At 38.2% G+C, this 25,558-nt stretch overlaps 1 protein-coding gene and 2 long non-coding RNA genes across 4 annotated transcripts; 1 reads left to right on the plus strand and 2 right to left on the minus strand.

Moving 5' to 3' along the window:
* Positions 1–9,436: 9,436 nt before the first annotated feature.
* Positions 9,437–10,919, minus strand: LOC103719576 (LOB domain-containing protein 41-like). The gene is made up of 2 exons (XM_008808894.5): positions 10,443–10,919; positions 9,437–10,340 (listed from the first exon to the last, which is right to left on the minus strand). Exons 1-2 carry the CDS (start codon positions 10,789–10,791, stop codon positions 9,724–9,726), a joined length of 966 nt encoding a protein of 321 aa, XP_008807116.2. The 5' UTR covers positions 10,792–10,919; the 3' UTR covers positions 9,437–9,723.
* Positions 10,920–17,974: 7,055 nt separating this feature from the next.
* Positions 17,975–21,241, minus strand: LOC149751561 (uncharacterized). The gene is made up of 3 exons (XR_016398038.1): positions 21,105–21,241; positions 19,451–19,498; positions 17,975–18,274 (listed from the first exon to the last, which is right to left on the minus strand). It is a non-coding gene; the product is annotated as an uncharacterized LOC149751561 (long non-coding RNA).
* LOC120111913 (uncharacterized) lies at positions 19,809–25,243 on the plus strand. 2 transcript variants are annotated; one of them, XR_016398037.1, is made up of 3 exons: positions 19,809–20,863; positions 21,062–21,204; positions 22,854–25,243. It is a non-coding gene; the product is annotated as an uncharacterized LOC120111913 (long non-coding RNA). The 2 variants fall into 2 exon arrangements; XR_016398036.1 differs by having other exon boundaries at positions 19,830–20,863; positions 21,082–21,204.
* The last annotated feature ends 315 nt before the right edge of the window (positions 25,244–25,558 follow it).

Consider the following 25,558-nt stretch of genomic DNA (forward strand, 5'->3'; position numbering starts at 1 on the left):
AAATAACATTCGATTATCCTCTCCTCGGTGACGTGGATGCGGCCAAACTTTTAACTTTTTTGAAGGTAAGCAAAGGCCGCATGGTCTCAAGCGAGTTAAGAGTGCCTCTAGGAGCTCATCTAGGAAAGAAGCCTAATCATATTACCAAATCAGCGTCCAAACCGAATCCGTCCAGCTGAGGTCTTCTGGCCGCTTTAGCCTGCTCATTTGGCGGACATGGAGAAGAGGTCTTGAAAGAGAGCCCGAGTCCAGATTTTAAAGCCTAGGCTACGTGTCCTTCCAAAGCCCATACCCCAGCTTTTATGCCATCTCAAAGCCTGGGCGTCAGATAGTTGGAACCTTGCGGCCTTCTCCTCGGAACATTCTGGCACCTTGTGCTCGTCCACTTCCTCTTTTCCCTTGCTTGCGAGACCTCTCCAACCCCCATATAATACCCAGCTATATTATGCGCCCTAAAAAGCTGTCGCTGTCTTTTTATCCTTCAATTATTAAAGTTCCAAGTGACTGAGATGGACAAGGGCCGTATCCAAATCTACCATTGAATCATCATGCAATCATCATTTCGAGAACTGAATAAAGGAGTTTCCGGTGCTTCGAGAGGTGCGATTCAATGATCAACATTATATATATATATATATAAAAGACCGCTCATACAGCCCTCCCCAACAGAGATTGTTGTAGGTCTAGAGTGACCGCCATCCTGCCCACTTGAGAGTAGTTTGGCTAGGTTATGACTCAAGTTCAGTTAGTAATTTTGGTTAGGCCGATTGGTTTGATTCGAACTACTTGCCAAGATGCCACCCAAATCAGCTTGACATATCATATTTTAAATGTTAGACATCAGTCAATCTGTTTGGTATCAATTCAGGTTCGATGAATTGGAGTTTTCTCTTAGACCTGGCTTTTGAATCAATGTGCTGTACTCGAATTAGTTGAAGATCTAGTCTCGCTTTATTGCATGTCCCCACGGACAATTGATGGGCTGACCCCATATGCCCACACCTAGGGGCCATGGAGACCTATCTTTGATCGCTATTCGAGGCTGAATCGAGCCACCTCTCCAACAGTAGGCCGGCCTTGGTCCTCAAATTCTGGGCTCTCGGCCTATTTCTGTGGTGGGCCTATTTCACCGAGCATGGGCCTGGAGGCCCGTTCGTCAGAAGCTGGGACTGGATGGTCTGTTCAGCCTCGTGCCGATGGGCAAACGGAAGGCCCGTGCAATCGGGAGCCTCACGTAAACTTGAGGCTGAGTGTCAAACACAACGAGAGAAAATAAAAATTTGTCGAAAAAGTCCAACTTGAATTTTCTTTTTTTAAATTGGTACCTTATTATGAATATTTTTAATTCTAATTTTTGAAAGCACATCACCTAAGAATTAAACTAGAACCATTAGTTTCTAAGCACTCTGGAAGTTGGCTTTCCACTTTTGATGCTGTTATTTCGAGCTATGGTCAGTCACCGGCTGTTAGAAGACTATCTCGTCTAACAAAATTATATGTTGCACTGAGATATCAATATCCGTTCAGTTTCCAGCTTTTTGCTCCAATAATATTTAAAATTGGGTGCGGTTTCCGAACTTACATCAAAAGAGATGGTTTCCAAACCATAGAATGCAAGCTTTCAGCATTAAAGAGGCATTAAAGACCTAATTTTTATTAAGGGTATAATAGGAATTACACATAACTTTTTCAGGACAGTGAATGGTCAACCAAACATAAGCACTCTGGAAATCTGTCACTTTTTCATGTTTAACGAAACATGCCAAAGTATATTCCCAGGCATTCTCTTCCTAGAAATCTTCTTCCCAGAAATCATATTGCTAGAAGAAAAAATGCTTTCCGTGAACCAAACAAGCCCATAATGCATGTATGGTCCACCATCAGATGGAGGTTTTATACTAATCTGCATTCTGTGGCAAGCAGTGGGTTCATAAAGTATTCTTGATTCGATAATTTGGACTAAACCAGCTCTAAGAGCTCCTCTTAGATTCTAAGAGGCTTGCGTCGAATTATTTTATTTTTGAGAGTTTCTGACAAACTTCTATTTCCCTCTGTAAGACTGACTTCTCGCCTAGTCAACGAGCTCAATGTTGTGCTGATATCATGTGCAAATGGAGTGTGGCCGATACTCCCCTTTTTTCTTCTAAAATAGTTTTCCCTTTGGTCTCATGTCTGCCGTGGTTGTTGTGATGGAAACCAGCTGGAAATCTCAAAGACACCAACTTTGCAACGCAACCTCCTAAGAGTCTGCATGCTAAGTGCAGCCTAAAGTCTTCGATCGACGTAAGCGGACAATCCTCGATACCAAAGGCCGAGGACTAGCGAGAAAATTTGGCTTTCTCAACGAAGGAAGCACCGGATCATGTGATATCTGAAAAAGGAGTCACATATTTCTGACTGCGTCTGCCAATTAACCTTGGAAGGCACAAAGAGAGTCCTGATTTGGTGTCTTGAGGACCAAAACTTTTCTTACTTAAGGGTAGGTATGGCAGAATACGTGGTTCCAGCCAATTCCAAGCCAGGTTCTACATCAGACAACGACCAGCAATTAGAACTTCAGATCAAACAAGACTTGGACCTCGGATCAATGACTCTTTGGCCTAACCCACTTTGACCAAGTTAATGTTAGCGTGGACTATTATAGCATGGTCATTGCCCAGTTATCTACTTCTGCAAGGGAGGAAAAGGTTCCAAATACCTGTTGCATGCTCAATCATAACCTTATCATGATATAGATTTCCTAAATTTCTGATCAGTTTTAAGTTATTCTGGACGAAATAACTAATTCCTTCAATCAGATGAATGTATTGGACAAAGTTTGCCGCCCCTAATTAAGTGCAAGTTGATCCCATAGCATTATCACTTCCCCGTTTATGAAGTATTTTATCTATTGAAGAGAAGTGGTCAATTGTCTCCTTTGAACAAAACGTGGATCGGTAATCTGAGGTGGGATATCTTCCTCAGCAAGTATTGTGGTATCCCAAAGCCAAATATTATAGGACCTTTGCCTTCTAGAGAAATACTAGAAAGACCAAAAAGAAGATATAAATTTAGAGGACGATCAATGTCGCTTCCACTTTTCAATGGAAGGAACATCAATTTGGGGTCTCATCTGATATATCGTACTAATAAAAGGTGAAAGGATTTAGAATACAACTAACAACCAATGCATTATTTTTTCTTATCAATATGACATCCATGGTTCTAAGGGGTCACTTGGTTGCGGATAATCTCGCATGAAAAATAAATGATGGAAGATGGTAAAATAAATGATGGAGTTCATATCCATTTTTCCAAGAGAGAAGATAAAATAAATACCGCTAGAGAATAGTATTTGTTTTTCCATACAGGTTTGCCGAGTGACAGTGATCTGAAAATTTATTATAAATACCCTCACTTATATTATATTAATTACATTAATATTTTTAATATATACTAAATTAATATATTATAAATGTATTAATATATTTAATGTATTAAAATTTATTTATAATAAGAAATATATTTTATAATATATGTATAATTAATTTAAAATATTTATTAACTCATATAAATATATTTTAATATTTGAAATAGCTAATATTGATAATGTTTATATTAGCTGACCATAATTAACCAACAAATAGATAGAGAAAAAAATTTATTATCTCAATTTATTTAAGAATATTATGGAAAACTAGGCAATATTTCTATATCAGATTTCATCTAACCAAATATAGTAATCTTTTTCGATGTCATTTTTCAAAATAAATTTTTTATCAATTAAATATGGTAAAATAAATGATTTTTAGAAAACATCATATTACTCCTTAAGCTAAACAAATCCTAAGTAATATAATGCTTGTGGAACAAAATAGGTTAGATTAGTCATTCTCTATATCTGTCCTTTTTTAAAGTTTTGCCAGCATCGCTCTCCCACCTGCTTTATCTTGGAAATGCTAATTGCATTGAATAAACCGATGAAATTGGAAAATGTGACTCAAAACAATTTTTGAAGCATCATGATATGGGTGTGAGGCATATATATATATATATATATATATATATATATATATATATATATATATATATATATATATATATATATATATATATATGGGGATTGATAACCTACTCTTTGTTATGGTAGGTTATCAATCTACCCATTTTTTATTAGACAAAAAAAATCCTTATTTTTTGTAACTTTTAAGGGTGCTTTATGTCTTTTTACAATCTCACATTAACTCACCCTCTTAACCCCCAATTAATGCTCTCTCCCTCTCTCTCTCTCCGGTGTGTGTGTGTGTATGCATGTATGTATATGCATGTATGTATATGTATGTATGTATGTCTGTGTATGTATGTATATGTGTGTATGTATGTATGTATGTATGTGTGTCTGTATGTGTATGTATGTATGTATGTATGTGTATGTATGTATGTGTATGTATGTATGTGTGTGTATGTATGTATGTATATGTATATGTATGAGAGAGAGAGGGAGAGAGCATTAATTGGAGGGGTTAAGAGGGTGAGCAAATGTGAGATTGTAAAAAGACATAAAGTACCCTTAAAAGTTATAAAAAGTAAGGATATTTTTTGTCTTATGAAAAATGGATAGATTGATAACCTACCATAACAGAGAGTAGGTTATCAATCCCCTATATATACACACACACACAGCTAGCTGGTGTTGCTAACTCGCATCCATGAAAAATGGCCCACAAGGGTAGAATATAAGCAAATTAGTTTGCCTCATCGATTCCTATGAACCATATTATGTTTGAACAGATATACAAGCTTCTCCCTTTTTGAAGCCATGTGATTTATCTACGGACATCAAATTCCGTGATGTGAATCGCATTCGAGAATTACTAAGACTGCACTTGTGTCCGAAGTCTTACGTCGCGAGCTGCAAATGCTTCATCATTCAATGAATGCAGGAATCTTCCAGCAAAAAAAAAAGAAAACGGTGGAGGAATCTTGGGTTGTTCATACGACGTGGCAGCGATTTGTTTATTCCTTGGAGTCATTTGACCTAAATACCGCTAGCCTAGCTTGACGCTAAGCTAGGAGTGTCCCTTCCTAAATTGTCACCCCTGACGTGCCCCAGCTTGCTTCACAGCTGGTTGTCCCCACTTCTGCAGTACGAACCCAGATACCCAAAAGATGCGTCTACCTTTGCCGGGCCCCACTCTAGAATATTCTAGAACAATTTGAGAAGTATAATAATGTTACAACATTGCACCTGGAACAAAGAAGGAGGAGTGCAGGCCAAGGAATAAAAGAAAATGCAAACATATGCACATATCTTATATAATATAAAATCGAACATTGGGAAGAGCATACAAAACAAAAGCAACTGACACATCAAATGAAGGTGACGTGGCCGCTACTCCAATGAAAGCCAGGACTAACATAGCGCAAGTTCCAATTAAGCACTCATACTCAAAATATATCGTTGCAGGAGAATCTTATCATATGCGCTCTGGTGCCATGCTTAGGTTGCATGCACTGTGCTTTCATGCACTGTGCGTACGTAGATTTATTTTCTTAATCGGGAACGACTAATCTAGTACACGTTTGCGTGATTTGATATGTTCAAGGAATGGCTTCATCGGTCAGAATTGATGGGAGACTCATACTTTTAAATTAATGCTTTTGAATAAAGAGGCTTTAGCTACTCTTGCCACATGGGATGTGCCTTGTGGCGACCACGCGCCTAACTTTTTAATAAGGGAAATATCTTCGAGCGAGCGTCAATGTTGCTCGCGGACTTCATGACCATTCCAAAGAAACCCTACAAGGGGCTGTGGATTATGAGCATCGAAAGAGTTGCTCCGTACAGTTCATGGAGATTCCATGGACTAAGGGAATAATATAACACTTGCTGATGCCATTGCTTAGGCGGACGGATGTACACTCGGATATTTAAAATTGTAAAACTGACCGGATGTCTTCTAAATCATGTTGATGTGTTTGTATGTGTGATGGTGGTGGGAGGGCCAGAGACAGAAGTCGGTCTTATACAATTCCTCTAGCAAAATTATCAACATATACACTGTTGGCCCTCTTGAAATCTTAGGTAGAACATTTTTTTTATCTCAGAGCAAGAGATTCCAAAGTCAAAATGCTAGCCACTTCCTAAATCCTATGTCGCCTCTCGATATGATAAAATGCATAAATAATAGTAAAAGTACATCAACTATTATTAAGAAATATAAGTGCTTAATTTTTTTAAGGAGCGTAGGAGATGTATAGTCCATAGTTCATAAGGGGACATGTAAAATATTTAAGATCATTTCAATAATTGAGAAGAAAGGGAAAGAAAAATTCTTTGGTACTGAGTGAGGAATTGGATGCAGTTTTGCTTAAAATTTATGGTCCTTTGATGCAAATACAATCTTTTAAACTTCGTTCTTAAACTGCATTTTTTAATATTTATATGTCCAATTAACTTAGTAATAAAGGATATTAATAAGCAAGTTGGGTTATGAGTTACATCCAAACTACTCCATACGGTAAAATATATACTAGATTGATATATATACTTAATGCTTACACCTTGATTGGAATCTCTCCCATTTTTACACAAAAAGTTTGATGTGTCATGCACTAGGCTAAAGGAAAAGTTTTCCAATTAATTTAATACAATTTGCATGGGGAGTACATAGTAGACAATTGACAATGGCGCACACTAGACAATTGGCATTTAATAATAACAACTTGAACTTATAATTGAATAAGAAATTACTCATATTTTGAGGACAAATCTAAGATTTCTTCATGCCCATTGTCTAGAAAGCAATGATATGTCCACAATCTCTAGCTAAAGTAGAATAGTTAAATCTTGCACCAGTGACATGTACAAGATGAATCCATATATATAGTGAGCAAACTTTAAAAAAAGAAAAAACAATAATTACAGCCCAATGTGATGACCATAAGTATTCTCATTGCTCTAGGTCCCAAAATAGATGGAAAGGTTGGAAATTGAATTTAAGTAGACAAATGAATATAAATGAAAAGTGGATTGGTTACGAAATTACTTTTGATGCAATATGGATGCAGTGATAGACTATCTAGTTTGATAGATCAATATTGAACTAATAATGATTCATATTTTTTTTAATATCCAACACATCAAATTTATTAAGAACTACAGTACTTCAGTTTTACTTGAGAAAGTGTATAATTTAAAACAAGCTATTTATATAATCAAAAGATCCCAAGGTTAGATGAAATGGTTGGAAATTAATGTTTGGTTTACAAATATTTGTACGAAAAAAAAAGAAAGATCGGCTACAAATTAATTCATAACGAAACATGGTCACAATGATAGATTTCTAGTTTGACGGATTAAAATATCCATTTTTTTTTGTCTTCAATACATCAAATTTATTGAGAACTACACATCTTAGAGTTTAATTAAGAGAGTTTATAAATCTAATCAAAGGATTATGTTAATACATATTAGGCAATCAAACCCTTTTGAGTACGTGCTCTTTTTTATAATTAACAAAACATGTTTACATGCAAGAGTTACTTATATGTTCCTTAAACAAAGTTTAACTTTATCAAAACGTAAAACTAATTGAATATTATCTGTCAATTTTATTATAGTAGATGTTTGATTTCTTTTTCAAGTATAGCATATAGGTCGTGTCAAATTGGGTTTCACCTGCCATGTGCTAGTTCTAGTGCCTTCTAATTGTGGTCGGCGATCAATAGAACCATCTGTTTTTCATCTCAAAAAAATAGAACCATCTATTTTATTACAGAAAAACAGCTTTTTTGAACCAATAAATAGTTCATGTTCTGACATAAGCCAACAAATTTTGTAACTAAAAAAGAAATGTTGACAAAATAATAATCATCAGCAGATTGTAAACTTGAAATAATTAAATGCCATGCTACCTCCAATTATATTACAATGTAAAATCTGTTAATCTGACGTTATTTTTATCATTCTTAGATTTTTAAGATAGAAAAATATAAATGCTAAGAAGAAACATATATGAAATACAAACTCTAATTCTTAATCTTAGGATCATTTTATTTTTGAAAATCTGCTTTCCATTTTAAAAGGACATTTTTAAGAAGCAATATTTGCGTTATATGAGTATGCTTTCATTCTATTTGATCCCATTGTTAGCACAAGAATTTTTTCTAGTATTGCCGTCTGCATGGAAAGAAAAGTAGCTAAGCATGATTTTAGTTGCAATTTCTATAAGACAATCTTGACAATAACAAAAGTAGAACGCATGTGCCTTCCAAGAAAAGGTTGGGAGAAGAAAAAGGAGAGTTAAACATAGGGATGGAGTTTCCGCTCCAAAAATTTACACTATTAAAGTATGGAGATCAACCATCATTGATAACTTAAAACTGGAAATGGATTAGCGACTAAAAGAAACATTCTCTTGCTAAAAGTTCGATTGGCGCAGGACCTTCATGTTGCTTGTGCATATAATAACATCCTAAACGATGTTAGAGTGCGAAAGAGTGATGGGGATGCTCCATATCTGCTTTATAGTGTTAGTGCATAAAATTTTCTTAATCATACAAGCACCAAGACAGACAAAACTTGGACTGGAACAGTTTTGTGGCAACGAGCTAGTTATCTAATCTCGGAACCGGCTAGTAGCGCCAAAAGTCGTTTCTCAAGAAACCAATTTCATCGGACCTCCTCCTTTTAATTAGTTTCTTAATACTTAAAGTAATTAATCTTCATTTTTACTGGATTTCCTTATGGTCAGGAAGCTTCTTGCACCCTTTTTTACTGCAAGGTTTTGCTCTGTCCATTACTTTTACTGGATTTTTTTTAAGGTTATTAAATTCAATCCATCACAATAATATAGATATAAAAGCAAAAAAGAAAAAGAAACGGAAAAATGTTGAGATGCTCCCTACTCCGGAGCTGGGAATCTTTCCTCATCCTCGGCACCGACGGCTGCTCAGATTCCGGAACGCTCGACCTCATCATCCCACTCACCAAGCACGCACATCATTCTAGGGATCGCAAGAAGCCCTTGAATCGAGTCCCCTTAACCCATCCAAAGCACCTGTTGTGCTGAAAATTAAGGAACAGAGCCAATGGTTAAAACTCTCCATACAAGTTCATATCCTGGTCTTCCCCTGCCGAGTTCCACGTCCGTCGCATGCCACCCCTCTCCAAATAAAAACAAATCCTAAAATAATATTTCCTTTATCTCCACTATTTCACCTTGCATGCAGAAGCCAAGGCGCATATAAGATCCCACGGACGATGAAATGGCATGAACCAATTGCCAAGGAAGAATTCACCTATTGCGTTCATCCCGTTCATGCATAGTATGGCAACGCACGTTATACTTATATGACGATGAATAAGTGGACGAGGTGCACCGCACCGCTAACAATGATAACAATAACACAGTAAATGATAAGAAAAATAATTATTTCCAGAGAGAACAGGAGATAACGATGGTGGAAATATTTGGACTCTTCTATTTAATGAAAATAACGAGATACCACTCTATACAAGGGCGGAGGAACCTAAAGTTGAAAGCCTAGCTATAAAGTAAGTACCAAGATGCTGACAGAGGAGAGAGAATAAAAGAGAACAAAAGACTATTACAACGGATTTCTATAGAAAATAAAAGATTAGGAGAAAAAAAAGAGACAGACAAAATCGCCGCGCCCCCGCTACTGTAGCCACTATCGGCTACTGGATGTTTCTATCGGCATCCAGGAGCAGGCACCAGCTCACGCGATCAGGCCGAGCCCAAGCTCCACCGGACACGCGTCAGCTTCACAGGCGCCCACCTGGAGCCGTGCCCCCTCAACCGGACGGACCGCCATCCGGAGTCCCAGGGTCAGATCCAGCTCCACCACCTCCGCCTCCGGCGCGCTGTCGTTCGGCTCCGCCTGGCTCACGTGCGACCCCTCCACCGACTCCGCCGAGAACACGCTCCCGTTCTCCCGGCTCTCCCCTCTATTCGCCGGCTCGACCGGGCAGCTCCCGCCGGGCCAGACCACGGCCGGATCGTCCCCGCCCGGCTCGGCGGCGATGAAGCCGGGCATGGCCTTGGGCTTGATGACATGGCCCGAGCGCTTGAAGCGTTGGCGGGGCTTGGCGACCTTGTGTAGATCCGCAGCGGAGTCCGAGTTCTTCGCCACGTGGCGGATGTCGTAGGCCTTGGTGGGTGGGACGGCGGCCGCGGCCGAGTCGGAGGAGATCTGGGTGATGGGCGCGCCACAGAGAACGTTCTCCACGGCGGCCTGGCAAAGCGACCAGTTTCCAGACCACAGCAGCCCGACCGAGCCGTAGATCGGGTTCACGATCCGACCGCAGGCTTCGTACAGCAGCGAGCGGAATATAGCTGAAATAAACCAAACACAACCGCAAAATTGGGTCCAGATCTGATCCAAAATTTTATGAAACAACAAAATAAACAAGAGAGGGGGGGATGTTTTCTGCGGACCAGGGCGGAGTTGGTCGGTGCCGGCGTTGATGAGGTTCATGAGGCCGGCGCGGCCGTAGAACTTGGCAAGGAAGACGGTGGCATTGGCCTGGGCCTCGGAGGTCTTGATCCACTGGAGGCAGGGCCGGATGGTGCAGTCGTCGCTGCACCCCTTCCGGAGGACCCGGCAGCCGTTGCAGCTCATCCTCATGGCTGACGGACGGACGGCGGCGCTACCCTCTGGATAGCTAATGTAGGAAGGGGAGATGGGAACAGGAGGAATCGAAAGAGACGAGAATAGAATGGAACGGTAGGAGGGATGGGACCTGGGGCGAGAGGTGGGGTGCAAAGGTGGGAGTTTATATGGCATCGGGAGGCGGAGCCGTGGGTTTTCCTCAGTGACCGGCGGTTTAGAAAGGGTTGGAAAGCGGTATACTTCCAAAAAGAAAGCTGGGGACCAGATACCCTTCAGTCCAAATTTACCCTTAGCAGTGTTAATAAAATCGTGAAATCTATCACAGTGCGATGGTTTAAAAGAGGAGGTCGTGCGAGGAATGTGGGGCGTCCGGGGGCGCGGAGTAATGGAGAGGTGGCGCGTGGCGCACACGCTCAAGTGGCAGGGGACCGCCGAATCGCCACATCTCCAGGAGCGGGGTGGGGGAACCCAGCGCTGCGGGCGCCCTCAAGAAAAGGCCCCCCCAAAACTCCCCGTTTTCTCGGACTCGTACAGGGAACTGCCGCCCCCTGTAGGCCGGTTTCCGGATACGTGGTTTCGGCCCCGGTCCGTGGGCGCCCGACGGGATGGGCCAATGGTTTCTTACACGCTACCGTCACGGCCCAAACTTGCGTGCGGATGGTTGCTACCGCCCATTTATGCGGGATATGGGTAGATTTCTTTGGGAACATCATGGACGGTGGGATGTAAGATTCCTGCATAGATTTTTCCATGCGGAGGCCTGAGATTCCGTGAGATAGTGGTCCCATTCTCCCACTCGGACGGTAGCTGATGCATCGAGATATCTATGAGGGGGTATATTTCTAGCGCATCTGGATGGGTATATTCATCCCCCATGTCTCGTCTCTCAACTTTGCCCTTGCCTTTTCCTATCTTGTTTATTGAGTTTTCGCTTTGGTAAGATAATTTTAATATGCATGTCTAAAATAGTTATATATTTAAAGGATAACAATGGTGTTGTCTCTAAAGGCATGTGAAGGTTTATTTGCTACAAAGCATTTATTTATTATTAGCACGTAATCCTAAGGATTAGTTTTCTGCAACAACCATCAGAAACAGCAACAGAAATAAACAAAAAATGCAATGGCCCGTAACTCAATACTTTTCTACATCATTAGTAACCTCATCTTGTGACAAACAAACATATGCATAAATATTTTATAGCAATACCTCTTGTTCCCCAATGTAATACTTTTTCAGCACAATTTTCGTATCATAATACAACCATCCTGTTGACAACTACTGCAAATTCGCTAACATCATAGATATACACTGCACCTGTTTATTCTAATTCAGGATCCCAATTTTCTTCTCGTCTCCTCGTTGAAGTCTTCCTTCCTTCTACATCACCATGTAGAATCAATCTCATGGTTACATTTTTTAGATACATTTGCTCATTCTTGTATTAAACTGAGTTGTTTAATTTTTTCAAAAAACGATTTCACTCTGGTTTTTTTATGTCATTGAAAAGATTTTTGATATTAAGCTTCACCTTTGTTTCGCTTGTGCTTTCTTATCTGATTAATTACACATTTGATTTATATCTTGGAAGTAGAAGCGTTCGGGGGAGGATTGCACCTCAGAAGACTCATTAGTTTTGTTGTATATTATGTTTCGTAGAGACAAATCTCATCCCATGTTGCATCATAGCTCGCTATTGACATTGATGAAATTAATAAAAAATAATAAAATTCAAAAAGTATACAATTTCTGATGTCTGCCTTGTAATGTTAGATTGATGATAACAAAAAGGCCAATATTGAATTTTTAGTTTTCGCCTTGATTGAGAGTAAAAATGCAAATTATCACATGCAATTAATATAATACAACAATTTTAATTGGACATGAATGCTGGATAGGTGCTTCTATCATCACCTACATCATTATTCTAAGATCCATAATATGCACTTGAATATGATGGGAGATGTTGGTTCTTGAAAGATGACTTTTCAGATGTGGCAGAAGGGTGCAACCCATGGCTTAGTTCCACTAATAGTTAGGATAATTGTACATGAATCCTATTACAAATTAAAGGAAGCTATCATCTTAGTGTTGAGAATGGACTCCAATCATGACAAGGAGACCCCACACAATCTCAAAAAGCTAGTGTTGATTGCCTAAGTAGATGGGCATGTGGTTCCCCTTAATTATGAGAAGGGTGCAACCCATGGCTTAGTTCCACTAATAGTTAGGATAATTGTACATGAATCCTATTACAAATTAAAGGAAGCTATCATCTTAGTGTTGAGAATGGACTCCAATCATGACAAGGAGACCCCACACAATCTCAAAAAGCTAGTGTTGATTGCCTAAGTAGATGGGCATGTGGTTCCCCTTAATTATGAGCAAACTCTACAAAGGTGCAAGTGACGATATGTCTCAAGCATTTGCAAGTTTTGATGGCTCATCGGTCAAAAATCTTTGTAGGCTTACAGGATTGCTACGAACTCATGCTAACCTTCTAAACCACCAAGTGCTTAATCGGTGGTATTATCCCTTGCCCCTTGGGCAAAAGGATGGAAATTCGATTTCAAGTGGCGTCGACTCCCGCTTCGATCCCTAATAAAACAAAGTCCTAATTTTGCGAGCTCAAGCTTGGCCTACCTCAGAGCTTAAGCTTCGAACTAAGGCAAGGCACCTATATATGAGTAGCATATTGGGTTAGAGCCTCTTCTTGTCTGATAATAATCATAGTCATTGGGAGATTTTGGCCCGTTTATTTGTTGGGGAGGAATCTAGTCATTCTACTTCGTCAGCTAATGGATGTCCTATTAATTTAAATTATGTAAAAGTTTAACTTAAATTTTTTCTAGCATCAAAAGCGTGCTTGGTGAATATTAAGCTTATAATGACTTTTGGTTTTCCTTTTAAGCATGTTTTGTACAAACAAAAAAAATTTATTATACCAATAACAACCCAAAATTTCATCCAAAAAGGTTAGTCGGAAAATATTATTTGGATTATGTATGAGTACTCAAGATCTGCCCAACGAAACAACCGTCATAGGACTAAACACACGCCCACACGAGTTCTTTCTGGCCATGCTAAGATTCAAATCCAATCACGAATATCACGATCAGCTCAAATATACATGTGCTGCAGTGTTCTAATCTATCCACGTAGATCACAGATCAGATCCGCTCCAATATTATTTGTAGCAACTCAGAATCTTATTCAAAAATACTAATTAGAAAATATATTTAGATTGCTTAATTCTATATAAGTACTTCAAAATTATTCGGTAAATAATCAATCTATAACTGAATACACGTTTATAGGGATCCATACGGTACCTAGGTTATTGCGATTTTTTTTTATTGTTCGCATTGGACCTGCTTGTGCGTGTATTAATCATTTAGCAAAAAATTGTACTTCTCCGGCTAACCATTTTCAAATAGAATAATGTACATTATTTTATTTTGTACTGCGCGCGTCGCTCGCTTGTACTACGATAAGCCATGAGCCGGATAGCCCATGGTTTCGGACTTTGGGACTTCCTACTGAATGGGTTCCCCGGACCTGGCGAAAACGAGGGCAAGATGCCCGGCGTACGACCTCAAAGACCGCGTTATCTAATTTTTACCAGGGCGGCAGTGAACGTAGGGGATGGCGAAAGCTTTGGCGTGTTGAAATGACTGCAGCGGTTGGCTCCGGGAAAAGGCCTTGTTGACTCTATGGTTGAAATTGCCCAATCGAAGTGTTATTTAATGGACCTGGGACTCCAAACCCTGGTTTAATATGGAGTTCAACCTTCATCATAATTATCTAGATTTTGATATTTAAAATGCATTATTTAGATTCTCATCCAGGCAGAGATACGATCATTAGAGCAAGCCTGTTAGCCTTTGATGCTGCATGAAGGCATGTTAACATAATAAACTTTTACCATCTTCCACCAAAAAAAAAAAAAAAGCCAACTTTTACCATCCACCTGCAGGTTTCATTTGTTAAATCATGCGATGACATGTGACCTTCAAAATTTCTCGGTCGAATGCTTGGAAATAACGTACGGAGCTTTTGGGGTGAGACTTCTTTTCCTTGGAGAAAAGTGCAATTGCTATACTATAGCTTAAATTAGACAAGGCATTGTGGACAATCCCGGCCCAAAATAAATTTTTTTAGCATAATTTGAGAATCACGGAACAACTTATATTAATCTATAATATTTTTTTTTTTTATATTGTGATTCTATCTTTGTCGGTATTATTCTTTTTTATTAGTATAATTTTGTCAGAATAATTTTAAAAATCACATAACAACTTATATCAGCGAGTAATATTTTTTTCCGTTAATATGATCCTATATCATCTTATATTATTTTTCTTATATGGAGTCTGTCCACACGCATATATAGCCGCTGAGATATACCGAATATGCTGGAATAGAAAAATAAAATTACTTTTCTCTCTCACTCTCTCTTTCTCTTATTTGCTTCATCTTCTGCAAATATTTTAATATTTTTAAAAAGCATCTGGGTGCATTTTGTAAATTTAGAAATTGTTAAAACCGTTGAAAAACCTCACACTAAAAAGTTACATAACTTTGTGTGAAAGAGTTTACGGTTGGATCCATCAATGACAACTTTTACCATGTTAAGTGCTAATTGAGAGCCATTTGTTGGTGGAAGGTCACTTAGAAGTAATAGCCTCATTTAGCATCCCTTCCCTTGAGGGGCCAGGCATCATATACACCCCAAAACTAAAGAGGCTTGGGTAGTAGAAGGAAAGCACCTATACCTAACAAAATTTGTCCCACCTACAACATATGGTACTTGTTGTGTACAGGCCACTACCTTAATTTGTAACCATAGAGAATGCTATACATACTCGACATGGCAGACCTAATAAGGCTTTATCTTCAAACCATATCATGGTTTGATTGTCTCTCTTTTGTGGGGTGGCCGATTTTTGTTCCGATTTTTCACTGATTTTCTTCTAGCATCGACTATATATCCATGACACCTAAGGGCTTTAGATTTGCGTAGAACTGTATGTATGTCCATAAGTTGTCTTTCTGGAAGCATGTTGGTCGATTCAGTTCTATAGCTGTGCAATTGAAGGCTTTAAAAATTAATCTTGATAAAGGTGCCCTTCTCTCTCTTCTGTCGAGTTGTTTACCTTCACCCGTGTCATTACCATTGCATAACAAGTATAACAGGGAACAAGTTCAAGTTGAATGATATTATGATGTCATTGTTGAATGGAGGGACCAGAAAAGCTTTTAGAAAGGCCATAAATAGCTAACAAATGAAACCAAAAAAATATTGTTATTTAAATTATTTTTAAAAATATATTGTTAGAAATTCAGCAATATTTATGATTTCTAACTAAATATAGTATTTTTTTGATATCATTTTTAAGTATTTTTTATTAACAAAATATAATAAATAATCTGTAACTATTTTTTTCAAATAAATAATTCTTATAGATGGTTATAGTATTCTATAATCTAATGTACCCAACCAAAAATCTATTTGGACTGGCTCTAGTTGAAGGCTAGGCTAAGCATAGCTTTTTCGTAAATTACAGCGCATTATTCTCACATAATTCTTGGGTACGGGGAGTCCAATAATGACGACAAACACTTCTCTCGATACGGCGCCCTACAAGAGATACGTATGAGATCACGCCTTTTTTTTGATGTTATTAGAGCGCACAGTGGAAGCCATAAAACAGATTAGAGAGAGCTCTTCTTCTTCGTCCTTTCTTCTGTTTACCAGTGGGCAAGTTCCCATATCACAATTGATTGGGCACGCTCTTATCTATATGGGCTGGGTTCGGCATGGATTTCTTAATTTGGTGGTCGGTTTCTTGCCCATGTTGGTTCCTTGAAATGTCTTTGGGATTGCAACTCAGGGAGGTGAGAATTTCCATTAGAATTCCAGTTAGCACAGATGATGATGACGTTATGATGGAAATTTCTAACGAGGGCTAGTCGTATGTCTTTAAAATTCAGAGATGATGTTTGAATTAAAGCTGATCATAGGTCCGGTTTGGATATAGAAAATATCAAATTTTATATTAGTCTGGCTAGAAGCACGGTTAAAAATAAATAATGTTTAGGCCTAAGGTCCGACCCACGATCAACTTTAATTTGAACATCATCATTTGATTATCTTGCCTCACTTGCATGCCCGGGTACAACTCTTTGTGCTAGTATTGGAGGATAAAAAGGGACTTTAATTATACTAATCTGAATATATTATTGATTTATAGTACTTCATGTGTGTGTTGCACTTTCATTTATTGCAAGTAACACTGATATTGGGGAAAGTTTAGATCTAGCAAGTTACAATGGATATGAATTTCCATACATTTTATATGCGAGCACAAAAAACCCTTTTTTAGTTATGCACACATAATTACTTGAGTGGATGATGTAACGAGACACAAAGGGAGAGGGGGGGGGGGGGGGGGGGGGGGGGGGGGAAGCTAATCCAGGTTTTTTTTTATGTGAAGCAGACACTATCTGGAAAGCAGGAAGTTAGTCATTGCTCCAAAACCATGGTGTTTTTCTAGATTTGTTTAGTAAAAACCTAGAAACTTATTTTCTCTACAAGCTCCAAAGAGTGACCAGGATACCATGTTCATCCCCTTCTACATTTAGGTAACATTTTGAATGTCTAGCAAGTTGATATGGATTTCTATAAATATTTTGAAAATGGGTAAATAACCTCTCCATTGTTAAGGAATCTATCCATAAATTAGACAAAGAATAACCCATTTGTTTTCCATCACCAGATTCTATGATCAGGCCCAACGGCGAGATTCCATGCGCTTAACTATCACTTAAGTGAAAACAAGAGATCACCTTCGGTGCATCCAACATTAGATGAAATTAAGAAGCCTAGGAAATGAAATGCACTCTTCAGTGGCATACAATATTTAATTTGATAATCCATGTTTCTACGTGAAACATCAACTCTTACCATACCAGTAACATGATTAAAACCAAGTCCACGGAGCCAAATGACTTAAAGTCATTTTATCAAATGAGAAAGAAAAAGAATATATTTCAAAAAAAATCAGCCTCCCTTATGCTTTTTAGAATGTTTTTGAGTCATGAAAAAAATGCCTACGAATGAACATTAAATCCTTGTCTTTCCATCATAAGTCTCCATCATTCAATCAACCTTGCAAAGCACTAATATATCATTATGCATATCAGAAACTGTACAAATCATTCCTCCAAATGCAAGACTCAATGTGGTGAAGAATTGTACCTAGACTAACAATTATTAACATGAAGACCAAAAGAACGAGAGAACCACCCTTCTTGAGCGCTCCCTAATTCTAAGTCACGCGACCAATATGGCAACTAATCAAAATTAATAATTCATTGCTAATAACATAATCTTAAATTATAAAATCCTTGGTACAACTTGTCACGCCCCGAATTCGGTTCATGACACGGCCGTGTTATTGCCAAGTTAAGCATACAATAACACGCAGCCACTTTAAATCTTCAAATTGTAAACAACTATATTCATGAAAGTTATTAAATGTTCATGTATTAAAATCCATACAAAGCTTCTAAAAACAATATCAACATTTAACATTCATCTTTTCCATAACCCTGGAGCATGTTACGCTCCTTGTTCCTAGCATCTCCTATTCATCTGTAAAGACATAAATAGAATAATGTGAGCTATAAAGCCCAGTAAGTAAACAAGCATAATCTTATCGGATCAAACATAATATTCTTCATACTAGTGCATTATTTTAAGAAACTAAAGGTTGTAATAAAGTAAACACTTTATACAACATATAATCGAACCAGACTTAAAACTTGTCTTTATTCCATGCTTTGAAATCTGTACTCATCATTATTCTTGCTTTGAAATCCATACTTATCATTATTCATGCTTTGAAATCTGTGCTGTCATTATTCATGCTTTGAAATCTGTGCTTGTAATAAAGTAAACATTTCATATAATCCAACCAGTCATAAAACTATGCAAGTCCATTTATGCAACTTCATAAATATGATTATACATCATAAAACTTTTGCCATTTATGCATCATAAAACTTTTGCCATTTATGCATCATAAAACCTTTGCCATTTATGCATCATAAAACTTTTGCCATTTATGCATCATAAAACTTTTGCCATTTATGCATAATAAAATTTTTGCCATTTATGCATCATAAAACTTTTGCCATTATTCCATACTTTGAAATTCATACTCTCAGATGGTAGTGTAGCTATGGCCGCTCTTATTCCCACGGCAAGGCCTTTACCACTGCAGGGTCATCTTCCAGTTACTATTACCCACTGGCGGGGGTCGTAAAGCCAAGTTATTTTTTTCCACTGGCTGGGGTCGTATGCCTAGTTACTGTTACCCACTGGCGGGGGTCGTGCATAGCGATCTGAGAGTTCTTAAAACATATCATGTTTTTCATAAATCTTTTCTCATAGATACTTTGGAAAGTGAATAATGGCATCATGCTAAATCAAACTCATGATCATGCTGAAAACTTTATTTTTTCTATGCATCTTTCTACATCATCATAATCATGTGTACATAATATAATAATAATAATAATGATGGATGCTATGTATCCAAAATCATGTAATCATTTGCTAACACATGTTTGATCTTAATTTTGTGAAAATATAAATAATCATATACAATTTCATAATCAAGTAATCACAAGTATTTGATAAAACATAAGATTATATCAGGTACTTTTTTCACAATTCTTATACATAATTCCAATTGCATAAATAATACTTTTTCATCTTATAAAACGTGATACATGATCCATAATAAGATTAAGACAGGTTACTTACCTTAATTTGCCTATCAACCTTAGGTTTGGGTGCCGATTCTTCAATTACCTAATAACATTATCAAATTACTTGTTAATTGCATGTTCAACATCATTTATTTACATTCTTTCTTAATTAACCCGTTTACAATCCATTCATAGAACTCAATTTTATTTTCGGGTCCATAGCCTAATTCAATTTTTGGTTCAGGCCCATGGCCCAATTAAATTTCTGGTTCTAGTCTAATTTACTTCCTAGTTCGGATTTGATTTAATTTCTAGCTCAGGTCTAATTCAGCTTCTGGTTCAGATCTGATTCAACCTCTGATTCAGGTCTGATCCAGTTTCTGGTTCAGGTCTAAGCCAATTCTACTTCTGGTTTAGACCAAATTGCCCTCTGGTTCAGGTCTGGGCCCATTTGCATTCAGGCCCGATATTTAATTGGGTTCTGAATAAGGCCCTTGGCCTGATTTAATTACTGGGCCCACTTATATTCAAGCCCAAAAATACTATTGGTTAATTTATAATTATACCTTATCAGTTCTAGTTAATTTAAAGAGAACCTAGCCTCAAACTATATTCAATATAGTCCCTATATTAAAATTTGAGCTCTTCAGGCCCAGTTAGTTTTGGTTTTAAGAACACTGGGCTCGGACCAGGGCCCAGCCTGGCCTCAGGCTTCTAAAGCCAAATTTATTTGAAGCCCACTCCGGAATCAGGCCCATTTCGGCCCACAGCCATTTTTTATTTATTTTTCTTTCTTCTTTTCTTTTCTTTCTTTTCTTCTTTTCTTTTCTTTTCTTTTCTTTTCTTCTTTTTCTTTTCTTTTCCTTTTTCTTTCTTTTTTTCTTCTCTTCTCCCTTCCCGAACCTTCTTCTCCTTCCTTCTTCTTCTTTCCGTCCCGATCTCCTCCCCCTCCTCTTCTCCTCCTCACTTGAAGCGAGGCGGCTCATGGAGTACTCGGGAGGAGCCGGGTCCGAGGTCGATGGTGCCGGCGGCCGGCCAACATCGCCCGCTGCTCGGCCTATAGCGGCCGATCCCCCCCCCCCCCCCCCCCCTCTTCATCATCCTTCTTCTCTTGAGAAGGGAGGAGGGCGGCTCCCCCTCACGGAAAAGGTCGACCGCGACCGGCGGCGCCCACGGTTGAACCCGTGGCCATGCCCGCGGCGGCCGGCTCCCTTCTGTTCCTTGGTAGAAATGGGGTGTCGAGACCATCCTCTCGAAAGAAAGGGGCCTCCGGCCCGCCGCAGTTCCGACCGAGGGCCGATGGAGCCTACAGTTGGAGCCGGGGGCTCCTCCCTCGTTCCCATTGGGGTAGGGGAAGTAACCCACGACCGTGGCCATCGATGCAGCCATGGCAGCGGCCGAGCTCGCTGCGACCAAAGGAGGGGAGGAAGAGCCTCTGGCCGTCGACGGCTGCGGCTGAGTATGCCAGGTAAACTCTTCCCCTTCGTTCCCTCTTCTTCTTCTTCTTCTTCTTATTTTTATTCTTCCTATTCTTTTTTCTTTTGTTTTCATTCTTTCCTTTTTCCTGTCTTGATCTCTTCTATTTCTTTCTCTCTCTGTCTTGTTGTTTCATGATTAAGCTAGATCTACTTGCATTCTCTGTCTTGTTGTTTCATGATTAAGCTAGATCTACTTGCATAATACCAGGGAAGAAGAAGTCAGGGACTTACCTAGCTCTGGGACAACTCTATGATGTTCCCTCCGGCGGCTCAGATCCCTACTCTTCCGTTCCTTGTAGCAGGAGAAAAAAGGAGTGAGGGGCAGTGAGAGGTGAGGAATGAAACATCCGTGAGAAGAGCCCCTGGTTCTTATGGCACTCGGTGGGGAGGGAGAAGAGTGGTGGTGATCGTGGCTGTCAGGCAGTTGTAACCGCCGGACAGCTGGCGATTACCGCCTCCATCTTCTTCCCGAAAGGCTACTTGGATTTTCAGATGGGCCAGCCATGTTGGGCTTGGCCCATTAGTCCACTGTGTGTGGGCTGGTCCTCACACAACTATTGTGGGAAAATATCCATGAATATGTGGTCAATGCCTTTATATCTATAATTCCTCTCATTGATTTTCATGCTATGCTTATGCATCCGTAATTCGCTGAGTCATTTTGCTAAATTATTTTTAAGAGAGAGGGAGGGATATTCACTGTACTATATTATCCAGCTCCAGATTTTGGGATACACCATTCAAGAGTTAACCTAGAACTGGAGGTTGTTAAGGCACTTTTATAGACCCCTAATATTTTCTTTCTATTTATAATGGAATATAGTGTTCGATCATCTTTTATAATAAATGTAAAAAAAGGAGTAAATTAGAAAATTATTTCTTCTTGCTTCATTTTGCGGTTAGCAAAAGGTGTCTCAAAGATAAGAAAAACTTATATAATAGAAAAAATACGAAGAAAAGAAGGGTTATAATCTAAGGCTCAACTTAGTGGTTATATACCTCTTTTCAGCAATTAAAGATTTTGGGTTTGGGTCTTGGATAGTACATCTCCATGTTTTGAAACCTAAGCATTTATAGTATAGAATTCTCTCTCTCTCGCCGAAGAAGAAGAGGAAGAAGAAGAAGCAGCAGCAGCCTCAATAACATTTAGTTGTTGATTAGACACTAAAAGGAACAAAAATATATAATAATAAAATGAAGACTAATTCACAATTATACAAGCTTCCCATTGTTACGGGTACAAGCAATCTCAAGCAATAATATTTGAATGTCTTAAACATGAGCAATGCATGTTCGAGCATAGAATGTATTATTGTGATTATCTATCTAATCAATATTCTTGTCTACTTATATGACTTGATAGGTATATTTATTATGCACATTTGCATTACTACACAAAACGATTGAACTAAAAGATGTAAAACAGCACGTTACGCAGAATAGATCCAAACAAAAAAAAATTAGAAGAAAAATAATTAGAAGTTAGAAAAAAATATTTAATTAAAAAAATTAAGCCATACTAAAGGCTTTCTCTCACTTCTTATCAAGAAGGACAACTCTCATTTTCTCTTTTCTCATGCCATACTAAAAGAGACACAAAAGATTCCTTTAAATAGAATATCATATCGGTGAGATGTTTAAATAGAGTAACTACTCAAATTCAAAAACCAACACCCACCGAAAAATGAGACTTGATTACTACTAGGGAATAAGAATAACTATTCTAAAAGGAATAACTAAGCAGAATAAAACTAGAAATAGAATCCTAAAATTATTAAAATTAGTGACCAACTAAACAGAAATCATAATAGAATTAGGACTTGGCCTTAAATCTCAATAGGATATGGACTATCAGTTGAAGGTATAAATAAAAAATAACAGCTATTATATATTATAGCAGTATGTTATAATAACAAACAAATTCACATTTTATTCAGCATTTTATTTTTTTCACATTATTATTTTAATATTAAATTGAAGGATGGTCGAAATTGTTGCAATGACCGACATAATGCTATCAATGAGATGGGACTCTGGGCAAAAATGATGATATTTATCGCCGCTCGCCAGCCCTGGCCAAAACCTAACCCTGAACCGAAGAGCCCCAGTCGCATTCTCTCTCTCCCTCTCTATCTCTCTCGTCCACAACGAAGCACCGACAAAAGAGGCCGCCTCTCTGCAAGAAAGGTATGTCTTTATCTCCTCATTGCTCTACTTCTTGCCGTGTTTCTTCCCTTTTCCTCGCCCAACCCCCACAAGATCCAATTCCAGGGTTTCTCTTCTCAACTCTTTTCCCCTCGAATTCTTGGCTATCGGACTTTCCAAGACGCTACACTGAGAAGGTCACTTTAAGTGCGTTCTTGCTGTTTCTTGTTTGTTAGAATTTGTTGTACTTGTTGCGAGTTATCTGCTTCTGAAACCTGGATTTCTTGTAATGCAAAAACAAGAGAGTGTCTTTCTTCTATGATTGTGTTCTTTGAATCTAAGAAAAAGAGAACATAACCCTAAAGGATTATTGGGGTAATATATTGAAATTTGATATGATCTTCTGAAGAGGGTCGGACGGGTGTCAATATTTTTTGTTTCTTTCTCAAATTTTAGGGATAAATGCTATATGAATTTCACATGGAGGGTCCTCGCTCTGCTTTAATTGTTATAGCTATCACAAGGTAATGCCGCCGAGGGTAGAGAGCTTTGCTGCTATGTGTGCTTTAAGGTCTTTGTTCATGGTAGCTATCGATGGTGGAATTGTAATTGAACTGCAAGTATGTTATAAGAAATATTTGCTATAAGATGTTCCTAGTATGTTTCCTTTCTTCATTCTGGTGATAACGGGAGTATGGAATTGATACTTGCTTTGCTTCGTTTTGACAATCCCTTCCTCCACCTTCTCTCTTTAACTAAATCGGGGGCTCAAGTTATATTTCATAACCATTTGTGTGAATCATATGACTATGGTTTCTAGTTATACCATAAAAGGTAGGAAAATCTTTTCATCGTCCTTATAGCTCTAATGATCTTATCATTTGAATTCAACGAAACCCAGCCACATGCATGATCCACTTTTCTTGTTGATTCAGTCGCTTTTGAGTTTCTTCATGGCTAGTTATATGATAAATATGCTGCACAAGAGTGTAAACATTATTAGGGGACGGAATTGAGCATATAGAAATGCAGTTAACACTTATGAATTCATTAATTTGCAGCACAAGCTAGGGTTTTCTCTAGGAAACAAAAGATATCTTTCCACATGGCATCATTCTCTAAAGTCAAGAATTTATAATTGATTTTGGCATCCAACCAACCTAGACAAGGAAGATCATATAAGTATGTTGGTCCTGAGAAGTGGGTTGTATATGCCTTACATGGCATTACCACATAATGCCTGATAGGGTAAAAAGATGCTTTTCCTTGGTGAGCTTGAAGCATCTGCAGGACACAGCTTACATGACTTCATTTTCAACTGCGTCCTGGTCATGAGCATCATAGATTTTCTAACTCCTAACTGAAAACCTAAATATCGGGAGACATCATTTATTTGGTGAATTTTTATATGATGACACCTAGTCTCATGTTAATGTTATAACTTTTAATAGTATTAGAGAATTGCACATCCGAAAATCAAAACTTTGTGCGGTATGGATTACTGCAATAACCACTGACCAAGACCAAGTGAGGGCATCCGACTAATCATCAAGGTTTCAAATGCTTACTTCTGAACAGCTAGTGTTAGAGGGCTACTTAATCTTGGAAGGGAAGCCATATGATCTGTTCTAGAATGCTTAGATTTTTCTGTGATGAAGAAATGAATCTTTGATGTGAAGCGATGTGATTTTGCTCTTGGAATGAAAATGTTGAAGTTCTAGTATTTGGAAATTGGAATAATTTTTCAATCCTTGGGAGAGGTATTGCCCTCAGCAGGGTGATCATTGTGCAATGACTGGACAAAGAAGATTAATGGGAGCAAGAACATTGTTTAAGCCTTTTAATGAATAAAAACCCAAGAGGCATCACTAGACCTTGGCTTGACTATGGAAATAGGCCACAGTTATGGTGAATAGAATCATAGGTGGTTTATATAGTTGAGGTTTTCATGGTTGTAGCATACTGATCCCACAACCGATTTGCTGTCAAGTACATCCTATATTTCACCTTGGCTTGTCTTGGTAAATCTTATTCACCTTTCTTGATTATGGGGCTTTTGCTTAAGAATAGAGAGGATGAGTTGAATTAACTTTTAGTTCTCAGATATTTTGAACTTCTGATGTCATCCACTACCAGTCTTCTAGCTAGGAGATACATGTGTAGGTAGAGAGATTGTGGTAGTTTGATATATTAAGTCAAGAAATTGGATTTGAAAAAGAAGAAAAGTAACCTAAACATTAACCTTGAAGGTGCATTAGAGCTATGATAAAAATGATATGTTATTACTTATCTTATGTTTTATTTATGAGTGTAGCACAGATGTTACACATTAAAAGTGTTCTAGATTGCTAATGAAATAATGAATACTCATACAAGATCTTCAACACGTGATCCTTGAGGCATACGGAAGTTTCAGCCCATTGAAAATTGGCGCTACGATAAAGATGACATATGTTATTGCTTATGCTTAATTTTATGTTTAAGTTTTCTTAATTGCCAATGAGCACTCAAATGTGGTGTTTGCATATTTCTTGTGGCAT

Source organism: Phoenix dactylifera, chromosome 12 (genome assembly GCF_051530095.1).
Source record: "Phoenix dactylifera cultivar Ajwa chromosome 12, Ajwa_hap1_PhDact_Kaust_v1.1, whole genome shotgun sequence".
NCBI lineage: Eukaryota > Viridiplantae > Streptophyta > Magnoliopsida > Arecales > Arecaceae > Phoenix > Phoenix dactylifera.